The 15,488-nt window shown below is 36.7% G+C and overlaps 1 protein-coding gene across 1 annotated transcript; it reads left to right on the top strand.

The window, feature by feature from the left end:
* Positions 1-368: 368 nt before the first annotated feature.
* On the top strand, positions 369-11,948 carry LOC128014470 (secretory carrier-associated membrane protein 5). The gene is made up of 7 exons (XM_052598064.1): positions 369-652; positions 3,398-3,453; positions 3,636-3,755; positions 4,309-4,465; positions 4,565-4,666; positions 5,034-5,151; positions 8,312-11,948. Exons 2-7 carry the CDS (start codon positions 3,447-3,449, stop codon positions 8,486-8,488), a joined length of 681 nt encoding a protein of 226 aa, XP_052454024.1. The 5' UTR covers positions 369-652; positions 3,398-3,446; the 3' UTR covers positions 8,489-11,948.
* Positions 11,949-15,488: the final 3,540 nt, after the last annotated feature.

Here is a 15,488-nt window from a genome sequence, read left to right on the forward strand (position 1 = left end):
GGATACAATTTGGGCGGACTGAACCATTTTATGATAATCGAGAGGGGGAGAGGGGCCCACGGACGTTTGTGTTTCCTAAACAAAAACAAAAAAATTTGACACCAGGAAACAGCAAATAGAATAATTTAAAGTTAATCCTTTTTTCTATCAAATATTTCTTTTTAGCACCACAGCTTCATTGGGGGCTTCTCTGGGCCCCATCTTAGTCATGGGCCCCGAGAATCGTCATCGTTTACCCCCCCCTTTACAGCGCCCCAGTGTGTCTGTGTGTGTGTGTGTGTGTGTGTGTGTACACATGTCACATGACTGCATACCAGACATTACAGGTAGTACTTATTCCTCTCTCAATCTCATTTTCTTCCTTTAATGTAGAGTACATGCTTCAGGACCGCGGAGAGCGGCCTCGCGTCGGAGCGAAGTATCGCGAGAGTCTAGAGGCTGAATAATTCTCGCGCGCGCGGAACGGATGCTCATCGATGCGCGTTCGTGTGTAGGAGTAACGTGACGTGATTGTTTTCATCTCCTGAGTGAGATAACGGATGTGGAGAACATCCCCATCATAAGTGCATCGATCACTGAATGGAAACGTGTTTGTTAGATGCGAGAGGACGCGTGCAGCGGCAACATATCCCTTTCGCGAACGCACGAGAAGGTAAGGGGAACGGTTTCCACCGAGGATTTCACTTTCTCACCGGTGTTTTCCACATTTATGTAACGTACAGAACAGATGTAGTGTGTCTTACATGCAGGTGAAATCAGAAATGCTCGCACAGCTGAATAAACCTAGCTGTTCATCTTCTCTTCTGAAGGGCGCTCAGCTCGACCTCCACACCGCTCTGAAATGAGTGAAATGCTCTCGCTGAATATTCTTAGCTTTTTTCTTCTCTTTCGAGTCTAATCTTGCGTTTTATATGATACCTCCCAATGGGATTGAATAGCTTTTAATGTTATGGCAACTAGATTATCGTTTTATATATGTAAACCCCGGCCACACGTCCTTCACACTGCAGCCGGGTTTGGCTCGATGCGATAATAATGACGTTAATTGATTATAATTGTTACAAATAAACAGTTGGTAATAATCTCTACGTGTAAAAGCTACATGATAAATAACGGACTCTGTTCACAAGACTGTGATGACGCGTGATAAAGATCATCAGCATCGTAAATCCTCGAAAGTTTTTTTTTTAATTTTATATATATATATTTTTTACATTTATAACACTATTATTTCTAATATATTACATTGGCATCAAATTACAAAAAAAAAAAAAAAAAAAAAAAAAAAAAAAAGGTTACCCGAGAGTGTTTCTAATAGGGAAGGGACGGTAAATTTGACATCGTTCTCTCTTCTGACTTTCGTTTTAATTCTTCCGTTTTTTTTCCTTTTACTGAAAGGGATAAACACTATCGTGCATTTTTATTCACTGATCTTCAAGTTAAGTTAACCACGACTTCCGTTGTTGAGAAAGCCGGAAATGTGAAAAGGGCTCATGAACTTGAAGAGCAGTGAATGTGAGAGTATCACAAATTATATCAGATTCACCACCAAAGTGTACCGTCCCTCCTCCCCTATTCGTTGCTAAATTTAGCAACTTTTTAGACAACCTTAACTTTTTCTTCCAACAGCGCTTAGCATTAAATGTTGCAAATTTGAAAAATGTATTTGCCAACTTTTGATTAGTGACTTTGATAAGGGACACATATTCCATCAAAAAAAAAAAAAAAAAGGAAACCAAAGATGCCTAGCAGTCACGCATAATGTGTATCGAGTTATATATAATAATAATATTTGAGTAATTGTTCATTTAAGATACACTTTGTTAGCAGCTTGTACATGTGATTGTTGTTTAGTTAGTACACTGACTGTAAGGAAAATGGAAAAGATACTAATTTTCCAGCACATTATCCATTATACAATGATTGTAATCCTGTAACCTGAAAACCCTATGCGTTATTTAAAACAAATTTTTTTAAAAATTGTAATAATTAAGAAAAATTCAATTTTTTAAATTTTATTATATAAATTATATAAAGTAATTTTACAAACAAATTAAAATTAACATACAATTTATTGCTGAGATTTCATGTCAGTTTGAATCTGAATAGCGCGTTCAACGCGGGGGCGTGGTCACATATAACGAAGGGAGACATGATTGTTTTCATATGGATTACTTTATCACAGAATATCTGTTTTCGGCAGCACTTGTTTAGTTTAAAAGTAGACATGTCTTGCTTTCTATAGATATCTCTCTCATGTCTCTTCGTTGAGTATTCAGGGAGTTACACTTCATTTTAATGACGTGTTTGTAAATGAAGATCAGCGCAGACAGGCTGCAGACAGCACACCTTGTTTGTTATTTTTATTTTATAAGTGCACAAAGTTATGTCTGTATCCCAAAAAAAGTAGACCCTTTATAGATTCGATTGATGTATTGCTCTTATCTGTACGATTAAAACTGAAAGTGTAATTTAAGTTCTTTTCGGGGTTATCAGGGGTAAATGACTCATAACATACTGTCTCCTCGACACAATGCCATCACACCAACTGGTAACCAGAGCGTCTGTGTGTGTGTGTGTGTGTGAACAAATTTTTGATTTCCCATCTGTGTGGCTCTTTAAAATATAGCTGCTATGTATAAATGGTGGTGAATATTTGCTACAAATAAACGAGTTATAATAATTGCTAGCAAGGTTCAAATAGTTCGAATCATTCTTCATTCTGTTTACTCTAATCGTGTCGTCTTGACAGCTGTATGTGGTCATGTATACCATGTCTTCCTTATTCATTTGAAGGATCAAATCAGAGGTTATGAAAATAACAATCCACCGTTACAGTGTGCTATTGCTAGGGTTATATGTTTGGAAATATTGTTATATTTCTGCTTTATTTTAGCATCATTATTGCCATGAACAAATTAAACCAGTATATGTAAAGTTTTCTAAAAATGCTAGTAATCTGAATTTGGAATATTAATCTTGTTTGGAAAATTTTCAATCAATTAATATTTTATGTTACTCTCTAAACATAAGAAAATAAAGCGAGGTTCAGTCGAGCTGACGTCAGTTTGGAGGGAAACCTGGACATTTCCTGTGGGCTTGTAGAAATCATTTTAAGATTTGTAAGCTTTGGATTTATGGCAAGGCAATATTGTAATACTGTATAAGGAATAATTTGCTTTACTAGGGATCTGGCTTGTGTGCTAAGTTGTGTTTACTCAAGTTATTTCACAGTTACCATGCTGTTGGGTTACACTTAGTTAAGTTTCGATAGATTTCAAAGGATAAGCTTCCCTTTCACACTTAAATATATGCTAATATAATTATAACCTGTTCATGAACCCACTCTCTCTACAGTGTTTCATTGAGTATGTGTCTGTAATGTGTGTTTCTACAGGTTTTTAAATTATAAAGTTTGACGTTGGTGATCTTAAAAAAGAATCTCCATGGCAGGTGAGAGCTTACAATTTTCTTAAACAGACCTGAATTGTTAACATATTCAAGTATCGTGGTATTATTTACTGTAATGTACTGCATGGTCCTACAAATGGTACATGTCCAAATAGTCCTAGCTTTGTTAGTGAACCAGAACTAAATGAGTTAAGTTTTAATTTGTGTGTTTTTTTTTCACACAGAAAACAATTTTCCACCTCTTCCACGGTCCATTCCACTGAAACCATGTTTTTACCAAGACTTCAATGAGATCCCAGACCAGCATCGTACAATGTGCAAACGACTGTATTACCTATGGATATGTACGTTCATATTTCAGCATATATTGTATATTTTTGCAGTATTCTCAGTGCATGTCATTTAATGTTCATCGTGGTGTGTAGATTGCAATCATGTAGCTTTATTTGCCTTTACACTGTCACTTTTGTGTTCACTCTTAAACACTGAGAGAAACAGACAAAGGAAAACCTGTACAGACAGGTTTTGTATTTTGAACTGTCAATATTGAAGTAAATATGTGATGTGTCACGTTACTCTTGTGTAGCTGTCCAGTTTACTATGCTATAATGAGAATCACAAGCATTAGATTTGCTTGAGAAAGTAAGTGTTTATGGAGATAAATGCAAATGTGTATTAGTATCTAAAACATACTATAGATAACTTGTATAGATATAAGTCATATAGATTTGGTATCTGCCTTGTTCTGGTAGATGTGGTAATTTTGGCTTTCTTTGTAATGTATTCACCTACAACATCAAATTATGAAACAAATGCTATATTATATATAACATATATTTAGTTCTAACTGAATGAAATAAGTTTTTAAATGAAGCTCAATTTTTTGTTCACTCACAGTAAATAGTGCCACCCTTGCATTGAACCTGATTGGCTGTCTAGCATGGATGTGCGGAGGGGGCGGGGGAGCCAATTTTGGGTTGGCTATTCTATGGCTGATACTGTTCACCCCTTGCTCATATGTGTGCTGGTTTAGGCCCATCTACAAGGCCTTCAGGTGAGTTCAATTGATGCTGTGGCTTCCGAGATAAAAGTCTTTGAGTTGTAATCATGTCTTTGTGCACAACCCTAATGAAGTTTACACTTTCTTTCATAGGACGGACAGTTCTTTCAACTTCATGGCATTCTTTTTCGTCTTCATGGCGCAAGTGGTGATTAGTATCATCCAGAGTATTGGAATCCCAGGATGGGGAGTATGGTAAGAACTGCTTATTGTGTGTAAGAAATTAGACAGATAAACTATCGTGATGGGTTAAATGAACAACTCAAAATGGTAGGTTTATCAATACTTAACCCAGAAGTGATTGGCAAAACAACCCAAACTGGGTTATTGGTAACCCAGCAGTAGTGTGGACACATATAGTAGAGCAAATCTGGGTCAGTTCCAGTTTGAGTACCCTATAGAAACTGAAATAACTCATGCACTCTCTTGCGTCATGTAATTATTTTATTGCACATATATTATGGTCTGTTTACGTTATAACGTTGTATTCTGAATTTATATAAGCTTTGCATGTATCTTGTTAATGAGGAGAATATGTCTTCTTTATGTGTTTGAATTACAGTGGCTGGCTTGCCACCATCTCTTTTTTCGGCAATAACATTGGCTCTGCTGTTGTTATGCTGATTCCAACCATAATGTTCACTGTCGTGGCTGTTCTCTCGTTCATTGCCCTCACCAAGGTACCGTTACTGTTCCTCCATCATCATTGTTTTGAATATACACAGATCTCATGATATTTCCTAAAATTCAAGCAATTATGAATGTATGTTTAACATTAACATTTTTTGTTGATTAAGATCATTTTTCTCCGACACTGTAATTACAGTAATTAATTTCTCCTGCACAAAAAATCCTCAGCAATCTCACATTTTCTCTAGAATTTCTGAAGAGGGTCTTGAACTGTGCTCAGATTTAAAAAAATATTAATATCTTCAATTTAATGATTATTGGTTCTATGAAAATAATTATTGGCTTACATATCAACCACAATATTTAATAAAAAAAAATACAAAATTAATTTAATAACATTAATAGTTAACAAATATTTAAATATAATTTTTTTTATACTGTGCATTATAAGGTTGTGATAACTAAATGCTTTTTAAACATTCGAAACCTTTGATGTTAGCGTGTGTTTTTTGATAGACAACATATAGAATCATATTACTTTTATTTATTTTTTTATATATACCATATATCAGTTATTGGTTCTCATATTAAAAAGTTATTGGCTTACATATTAGCAATTAGTCACAAACTTTGATCTTTGAAAACACTAATAATTTAGTAACAGTAATCTTTAAAAGCAATTTAAATTAGTAAGCATTTTTATACAGTGCAATATATTGTTGTGATCCCTAAACTCACTTGAAAACATTAGATTTTAGTGGGGGGATTTATTATTCATTATTCATTGTGCCGACCTGCCGGCCTACGTGCTTCAGACTCGCCACAACTTGGCTCGTGGTTTGTTTAAGGTGAGGCCCACTGCTGCCAGCATGTTTCTGGTGGGCCCCCCAGTCCCCTACCGAAGGCGGGAGTGTTGACTCGTCACGCCCGAATCAGCAGCGGTCAACCCGTTCCCCAATCACCTTCCCAGAGGACTGCTTCTACTCTCCTCCGAACCTCTTAGACTTCATGTCGTTCGACCAGAAGGAAGAGGATAAGGGCTCAATGTCCATCTCTGCCCTGACAGCAAGGGGCCCCCAGACCTCCAGGAGGTGCTCCCGAGGGTTATGACGAAAGGTGTCCTGGAGCTCAAGCTTACCCGGAGCCCCCCGGAGAAGCCTGCCAAGAGTAAGCTCCACCCCTGGTATGCTAGATCCTCTCGCCAGCAAGTTGATTCGATGGTGTTAGTCCCCCGTGCAGTGATGGACTTCGCTTTGATGACAGTGAAGATTGGTAAGGTGCTGGGTTTCATGGTCTTCCTTCAGGGGCACCTGTGGTTGAACTTAGCTGACCTCAAGGACGCAGACCATAAAGTTCTCCTTAATACCCCGGTGACTCCCTCCAACCTCACTCCCAACTCTTTCAGGCAGTCCTCGGTCGGCCCAGTGCCCAATCGCCTCAAGCTGTCCCGAAATTGTTTAAGTTTGTGCTTGATAAACGCACCACTCGCCAGTGCATCCAACGACCAAGCCGCTAAAGCCATTATGTCAGTTCCTGAATTTGTGGAAAATTATTCCCAGAATCGCACGCTGGCTACTCGGTGTGATAGAGCCCTTCAGTTCAGACACAAACTACCCCATTTCAATGGCATGGTACAGTCTCTAACAGTGTTTCGAAATGCCCTGGTTCTGAGACAAGAGGTATGTGGCCTGCTCGAAAAATAGGAGCGAAAGAGCAAGTCCATCCAAGTGAGCTGAAGAGCGGGTTTTACAGGCTCTATTTCGTAGTACCCAATAGAGATGGGGGACTCTGCCCAATCCTAGATCTCAGGCCCATCAATAGAGCGCTTTGCAAGTATCTCTACAGAATGAAAATGCTGAAACAGATCTTGGAGAAATTCACCCCAGGGACTGTTTTGCGGCCGTGGTCCTAAAAGACATGTACTTTTACATACAGATAGCACAGCATCACAGACGCTTTCTGAGGTTAACTTTCGAGGTCACAGCGTACCAATACACTGTTCTTCCTTTTGGGCTGGCTTTGGCCCCACGCACTTTCTCGGAGTGCATGGATACAACACTTTCCCCCCTCAGAGCAAGCAGAATGCGCATTCTGAACTCTCTGCATGATTGGCTGATTTCAGCTTATTGACAGGACAGGCTAGTCAGTCTTATAGACAAGCAGCTCCATCACTTGGAGTCCCTAGGGCTATGTGTGTACATCCAGAAGAGTATTCTCGCTTCGACTCGGCGGAGACGCTCACCTCTCTCCGGAGCGCTGGGCGGCCATTTTATATACCCGGTGCTATTTCAGGTTCACTTTCAGGATTTCAGAGGCTGCTGGGACTCGGCATGCTCTCTGAGGCATGGGCGCCCTCCACGAAACATTTGTATGCCCTAAAATGCGGAGTGTTCTTGATGTTCATATCGATCTGGAAGCTTGCTCAATGTTGGATGCTCTGTGTTTTCGAAGTACAGGCTGGATAGTGGATGTCTTCCGTCATCTCTGAAAATCTATGTGGCCGCTATTGCCTTGATTCGTTCCCTACTGGGAAACATATCTTTCCGATAAGCAGAGAAGCTCCGCAATGTTTGGTGAAGCTCGAGAGGGAATGTTTCCGTTTACTGTCGTTACCTCATTTGAAACTCGACCAGCTAAGTGTCATTCAGTATCAGATCCTGACATAAGTGTCACATGCACTGCATTTATTCTGCCTCTTGAGCTCATCAATATTTGCATGCAATCTGCATAATTCGCGACAATTGGCCAGTCATTTGGACTAGCGTGAGCCAATAGTACTTCAGGAAAGGTTTGAAGGGAAGGAGTTCCCATAAACGGAGAAGCTCCATGATGTCTCGTTCCTGCTTTCAGGAAACCGAGGTTACGATATTAACCGAAAATGTTTTAGATAATTTTAGACTATTATTATTATTATCAAATATTTAGTGCTTATTGGTTCTATGAGAAAAATTACTGACATATCGTTTATATTGTGTCTAATTTAGTTGATCTATCCTCTAAATGTTGTCTAATTTTTGGTCTATTTTTCTTAGGATTCCTGAACAAAGAAAATTTGAAAAAGTTAAATGAAAGCAATCTGTATATTAAATATATACAAATATATTCTGATATAGTCAAAGTTAATAAACAACTTGATGCTTGGTAAGGACAGGTGATCTTCTGCGCTATAAAAGGACAACATTTGAGCAATAAAATGTTCTTCTGTGTCAGGTTCACAACTTCTACCGTGGCAGCGGGGGCAGCATGAGCAAGGCCCAGGAAGAATGGACCTCTGGTGCTTGGAAGAACCCTCACGTCCAGCAGGCAGCTATGGGGGCTGTACAGGGGGGCATGCAGGGTCAGCAGTACTCAGCCGCACCAACTTACAACTACGACGAGCCAATGTAGATCCCTCTCAGCCACAGTAAGGTTAGGGGACAGAAACAGGGTATTTGGGAGGGCTTTCCAGAAGGATAAAGTCAATAATTTGAATTTCAAATTTCCACTGGTACAACAATACATATGCTTTGCCTTAAACTGTTTTAAAAGTGTGTGATTGGTTAAAGAGTCACTTTCGGCTTTTAGAACCATTCAAATAGAAAAGAATCCGTCTCACCATGTGGTATTAAGGCAGATTGAATTAACGGTTATGTAGTGTTTCTCCACTTATTGCATTTCAAACATGGCTGAACTGGAGCACCAGTGAGGAAACATTCCAAAACTCACTATGTTTCTATAGTAACTAGATTCTTAGATTTTTCTGTGTGGTATTTGCAAGCCACTTCTATATTTGTTTGGCTGTTAGTATTCAAGAACACATTTCCACTATTTAGCAAACGCATCTTTACTCTCACATCTTATGACTAAACGTATGTTTTATGCACAAAGTGAAGAAATTACCAGCTTTTGGAACTACATTGACTGGTATTTACTTGATCTTGTAGTTGAGAGAATATAAACCCAGCAAACCGGAAACATTCTGAGAACTTTGGCAATGTTCTCTCAAAGTTATGAATAAACGTTCTTGTGACGTCCAATGTTTGTTCAAAGTTATCTGGTCTTTAATAATGTTCTCAAATGTTAGCTATGCTATTCATGCATCATTCAAGGAACGTTTTTCTTTTAAAACATTTTTTAAAGATTACTACTTGTTTTAGAATGTTCGGGGAACACATTCACATAATGTTTGCTAAATGTTCCTTAAAAATTTGTAACTAAGAAAAAAAGCTTTTGAAACTTTTTTTAAAAAACTTCAAGATTTAGATTTTGAACATTCATTGAACTTTCTGAAATAATGTTTTCATGACTTGATGGGATCGTTAGCAAAACGGTCTAAGAACATTTCTGTTAGCTGGGAAGTTTATAAACATTACATTGTTGGTGTTGAGCGCTTCACATCAAGTGAAAGTTCAAAGGAAGTTTTCTTTAATGTGAAGATACAAGAAAAGCCATATGTTTACATTGTTTAAGTTATGTATTTTTGTTTGGGTTAAAGGCTGTTGATGTTTTAGTGAGTGTGGTTGTGCTTTTTAACATTGTTTTGAGGATTTATCGCATTTTACTGCTGATGTACTGTAGCTGAGGTTTGGCTAACGAAATCAACTGGACGAAATATTTGTACATGTTGTACATTTGTTGATTTCTCATACAGAGTACATATTGAGTCTGCTCTTAGCTACAGGCTTGGATTTCAATCCATTATGATCTGAATCTGCGATGAAGGCTGATATTTTATCTTTTTCGTTGTCACTGAAATCGTAGCTGTTATTTTGCATATAATCTCAGACTGAATTTTAGTATTTTATGTAAAATATGGTTTCTGGGTGGTTTATTCCCCACTGGTTTAAACCCAACAAGTAAAGCATATTATAAAGTAATATTGTCTCAAGTACAATATATATATTGTGTCATTAATTATTGATTACTCTCATAGTGATGTACTGAACTTTTTCTGAAAATATTTACTCTATTATGCACCAACAAGCAATTTCTGAGTGAAATTCAAAATGACAGATGTTTAGAGATTATTTCAACTCTTTCAGACTTGAAAATTGTGGATTTGTAATTTATAGTAGAACATTTATTTCGATTCGTTCTTCTTTAGATTCAAATTTACAGTCTACAGGAGCTTGTTTAGTGATGAACAGATGTATAAAGATAGAAAAATCGAGCTCATATTTGTTAAATAACATGTTTCTTTATCTTTATCTTTCCATGCCGTCCGAATATTTTCAGTTCTTGCCTGGGCCCATGTAAAGAATGATGAACATGAAGCTATTTTTCTGTTCACAGACTTCCTCCAAGTTTATTATTACATCCACACATTATATAGTTGCATTGCAAGGGATGGTGTAGTAGTTTATCCAATATGAATTGTACACTATTATACAGAAATGTCTAGCAAACAAAGGGTTTTCCTTCCTGCTGCCTCTAGAGCCCATAGGATGTAGATCACATCTGTATTTTATATAAAATGGAAGTAAGGCCAGGAAGTTCTGGAAATATTAGGCGAACACTTGGCCAAGGATACCTCAACTCTGAGCAAAAGGACAGACCGAACACAATAACCTTCAGGCATATAGCCCCCATCCTGGTCCGAACAGCTGAACTCATGAGGACATATACATGTGTGTGTGCATGTGTGTATACATTGAGATAGAGAGAGGTCAGACTACCAAGAGTAGAAAGAGAGAGAGAGAGAGAGCACAGAAGGGATTGCAGAGGGCCAAAATCACAGAAACATCTGATAGAGAGCATGATATAATCTAACAGTTAAAGTATGAAATAGATCAAAATAATAGTGTACAGCATATGTAATATGTCATCTCAATGTCTCTATCAAGGCTTGTAAAATACTTTCAATCATCTCAAGAACTGTGAAACTTCAGGACACCCACGTGTGATATTATTCATGTACTTTCGGGGAGTTTTCTGTGTTTTTTTTGCTGTTGACATTTTAATAATGTGTTTTGAGTGTAAATTGTTCCACAGTGTGATGTTTAGTTCACTCTAGTAGGGCTTGGTAAGACAGGACTTCCTGTGCAAAGCTTTGGTTGAGGTTTCGTCCCTATAACCTCCAGTGGAGCGGATGTATAAAAATTTCCCTGTTTGTTTTCTGACAGTCACCTAATTAGAAAACACCGACAGATGCAATATCGATATCTGTCATACATGATCTAATCGCATAAACAGATGTGAATGTTATATTTCAGCCACACCAGCAAAAGCTAAGGTCACTGTCCTCTCCAAGACCCGCAGTGTTTTTTGTGCCCTGATCTTCATAACTTCCTAACAGTAGATAAAACCTTGTTCATACTGTAAACTTAAGTGAGTGAAAAGATGCCAATAGAGTTACACCAAACAGACAGTTGTCTTTGTATACATTTGTGCGTGGTAAATTTGTGAGTTAAACCAAACCTTGTGCCATGTGTACAAAGGCACTCTGTACGTGTAAATGATTTTGTCATGTTTAAAGTGACTACTACCTAACTACAGTCCAGTATTTTACAGGTTTTAATTTTTATCTACTTCTCTTTATTTTAAATATTTTTTTGTAATTTTTCTTGACTTATAAGGGTAAAACATTTAAATTATTTTGTATTAATATAAAATTTGCCTTATTTTTTACCCTTAGCTACTATGTTTAGTGCACTTGATTTGTATTTGATGCAAAGCAAACACTTTAACATGTTAGGCTTCCTAAAAAAAAAAACCTGTACTTAGAAATCAATCAATCATGTAAACATGAATAGTTGTGATTTCTGAAGGTGGTTGTTTTTGAAGTTTGAAATGAATTGTTTTTGCTTCATTTTGTATTACTTTTATATTATTTTGTCTCTACCTGATGAAAAATAAACATATAATGTTACATTCTGTGTCTGAGTCATGAAACTGTTAGTCAACTAAACCTAAAATGAAAAACATTTACTCATGTTATATATATATATATATATATATATATATATATATATATATATATATATATATATATATATATATATATATACATAATAAAATAATAATAATAAAATATATATATATATATACACCTACATATTTAACCAAACGAATAAATTGGTTTAACTAAATGAAAACAAAATCTTTTAATTCTAATATGAAAAAAGCATAACAGTATCTCCATGAGACTGAAATAACACTGAAGCCAGTAATGAAATGTTCTGTTTTAATGTCACATCCACCAGCAGATGGCACTACAAGCCTGGGCGGATTGCATTTGGTCTCTCCTTACTGAAAAAAGCATACTATCATTCTATCATACAATACTTATTTATAGTATATGTTATATGTATACTCAGCATTATTTATTGTGTATGTAGAGAATACTACACGATTTACTACATTTGCAAAAAGATTGAAGTAATTCAGATACAAATGAAGGAAAAGGTTATGAAGGGCTTTGTAAGTGAGAGCTATATTTTAAAGACAATAATGTCAATTTGAAGGAACGTCAGCTGTCATTTATAACATCTGCATCTTGACTAAACTGACAAATTGAATACAAAATGTAAACAAACCTGAATCAGAAAAAGCTAAATAACCATATTTAATTCTGAGATACTACTATGCTACTCATTGAACTTAATATAATTACAGCATTAGCATGCTACTGTTTGAAAGAGTTTTACAGAAGCAGCATATCTTCGTGAATGAAAGACCTTGTTATAACATTTCATTGAAATACTGAAATTGCATTCACTGAAAAAAAACTGTAGAATCAAAAGGCTGTTTTTGTTTCAGTCTTTTCAGAAAGAACTGCATTTAGCTTTGCGGTAAATGGATTACAAAAATCTTCTGAGCAGGTATTCTGTTTCGAGGACAAGAATTCAGTTAGGAGTGAATGAAAACAAAACCATTTGCATCATCATTTCAGGGCATTGAAATAAGTTTCCTTCAACAGCTAGTACTTAGCCCTAAGTGCATGCATAAATTGCCACACGTGCAATAAGGATTGCATATTAGTTTACTGCAAATTTTAAAAGCTCAGATTAAACCCCTCAGTTCCAACTTTTAATAAAATGGAGAACTTCAATTCAATTTTAGTGCCTGTGAAGATGCTGTCATTCAAAGTGTCGAGCAGGAATATTTTCTAAAGCAAATGCGAGTTTGAACACGCTAATTCTGCGCGCCACAATGCCAGGGTAGATGCAAAGGTGTCCCTATGTGTTTGCTAAGATGTTCTGAGCATTGCTTTGCAGTTTCTAGGGTGTTTTGAGCATTTCATTGTTGCTTTGTAAAATAAATGCTGGGGTGTTTTGACTATTTCACTGTGTTGCTTTACAGTTGTTAGGTTGTTTTGAGTGTTGCATTGCATTGATTTGTGATTGCCAGGGTGTTCTGAGCATTACATTGCATTGCTTTGGGATTGCTGGGGTGTTTTGAGTGTTTTATTGTGTTGCTTTGTGATGGTTAGGTTGTTATGAGCGTTAAATTACGTTTCTTTTTTTGTGATTGCTAGGGTGTTTTGAGTGTTGTATTGCATTGTTTTTTGGTTGCTAATGTGTTCTGAGCATTACATTTAGTTGTTTCACAATTGTTCGGGTGTTCTGAATGTTACATCGCATTGCTTTTTAATTGTTAGGGTGTTCTGAGTGTTACACGGCATTGCTTTGAGATTGCTAGGGTGTTTTGAGTGTTTAATTGTGTTTCTTTGCAGTTGCGAGGGTTTTCTGAGAATATCATTGCATTGCTTTGTGGCTGCTAGGGTGTTTCATTGCATTGCTTTGAAGTTGTTCGAGTGATTGCCAGAGGTGGAAAGAGTATGAAAATATTCTACTCAAGTAAAAGTACCATTACTTTTATAAAATTTAAAAATTTATAAAAGTAAAAGTACCAGTCTAAAATTCTACTCAAGTAAAAGTAAAAAGTTTCAAATTAAATAGGCCGTTAAATCTCAAACTAGTTGTTTTAATTAAAGGAATGCGTTATTTAGAATAATAAGACATTTGGGCTGTTACTAGGCAAATTAAATCAGTATCAACAAAATGAATCCTTGCAATGCAGAGGAAACACAGAAGCTTCATCTGAAGTGCCATTTAGATTACCCACTGTTTAGTGCAGGACATGAATGCATTTAACCTGCAGTTACAAATGCAGAAATAATGTTTTGATATATAAAACATAAATCTTGAATACTCATTTGAAATCAAAAAGACACTTTAAATGTGAAATTAAAACTGCCAGCATACTTAATACTGCCAGTAGGGGTCAGCAAGTCACTGTTAATCAGTTTAACCGTTTAATCATTTAAACGGTTGATTCATTCAGGAACGAAACGCACCGACCGTTATGTTGCTCAGAGATGCAAAACTGTGGTCTGGTAGCAGTGTTTGGAATTAATTTATTTGTCGAAACAGAGCAAAAACAGGAAATCTGGTGTCTAAAACGCAGGTTTCTTCTTGTTTTATCGAACAGTTGTAAAAATGTTTTATACGTAATCATGCTGATTTTTAGAGAAGAAAACGGCACTCTTCATGTGATATTGATTTACTATATGAAATGATTTAAATATATAAATTTTTCTGCCCCATATCTTTAATTTAGTGATCATTCTAAATGCATTTTAACAGACTGATCACCTGGTCAAAGAACGCACTCTAAATGTGCGTGCACTAGTCTAATCTACAACACTTCACGGCCCTCTGTAGGAGCGCTTTGTTTGGTTTTTGGCAAAATACTGATTATAACGTTGAAACGACAATTACGATATTGTCGCAGACAATATATATAGAACACCCTGCACAACTGTCTTTCTAGCTAATTTATGCAAAACCTTTTGCTAACCTATCAAAGCTTCATTTTATAGGCAATCCTTACCTATACATGCTTGCGAAGGGTTGATGTTGAGATTTTATATGCTGCTAGTCTAGTCTCCTGTGGCAAACACAGCTTACACTGCATAATAGAGCTTAAATATGGCCAGGGTTTTACTTCATTTGCTTTGAGTTCAACTTCAGCAAAATATGACTGGGTTTCGTTTTCAGCCGGGTCCGCACCATAATGCCGGTCTTGTCCGTCTGTATTTTTCTTGTGATTTTAGCGCGAGTTGGTTCTCCTGCCTATTATTTAGCCAACTGCAGTAGTTTCCAGGGAGCGATTTTTCTTACTCAGTAATTAATGTGTTTTAAAATGTAGCGAAGGACAATGAATTGCTTGTTTTGTGTTAAACCCTGTTGTTTTCCCCCCATAGTTCTTATTAGTTCCCACCAGAGACACCTAAGAAATAATGAGGGCCTTTGTTACGGACAAGCCTCGCAGGATGTTTTGAATCATTATAGAAAGGCAAACTAGAATCTCAAAACTTGCTGACACAGTCCTCTGGTCAATTCGTGATTTGAAGAGAGCAACAGGAAATGCATGCAGGAAGCTGAAGCATCTCTTGCGCATAATT

The sequence above is a fragment of the Carassius gibelio genome, chromosome B25 (genome assembly GCF_023724105.1).
Source record: "Carassius gibelio isolate Cgi1373 ecotype wild population from Czech Republic chromosome B25, carGib1.2-hapl.c, whole genome shotgun sequence".
NCBI lineage: Eukaryota > Metazoa > Chordata > Actinopteri > Cypriniformes > Cyprinidae > Carassius > Carassius gibelio.

Bases quoted from the DNA above. Each gene is read 5' to 3' on its own strand.
- LOC128014470 (XM_052598064.1), top strand. The intron at 3,756-4,308 runs GTACGTTCATAT...GTTCACTCACAG, and splicing joins ACTGTATTACCTATGGATAT to TAAATAGTGCCACCCTTGCA. The intron at 5,152-8,311 runs GTACCGTTACTG...CTTCTGTGTCAG, and splicing joins CGTTCATTGCCCTCACCAAG to GTTCACAACTTCTACCGTGG.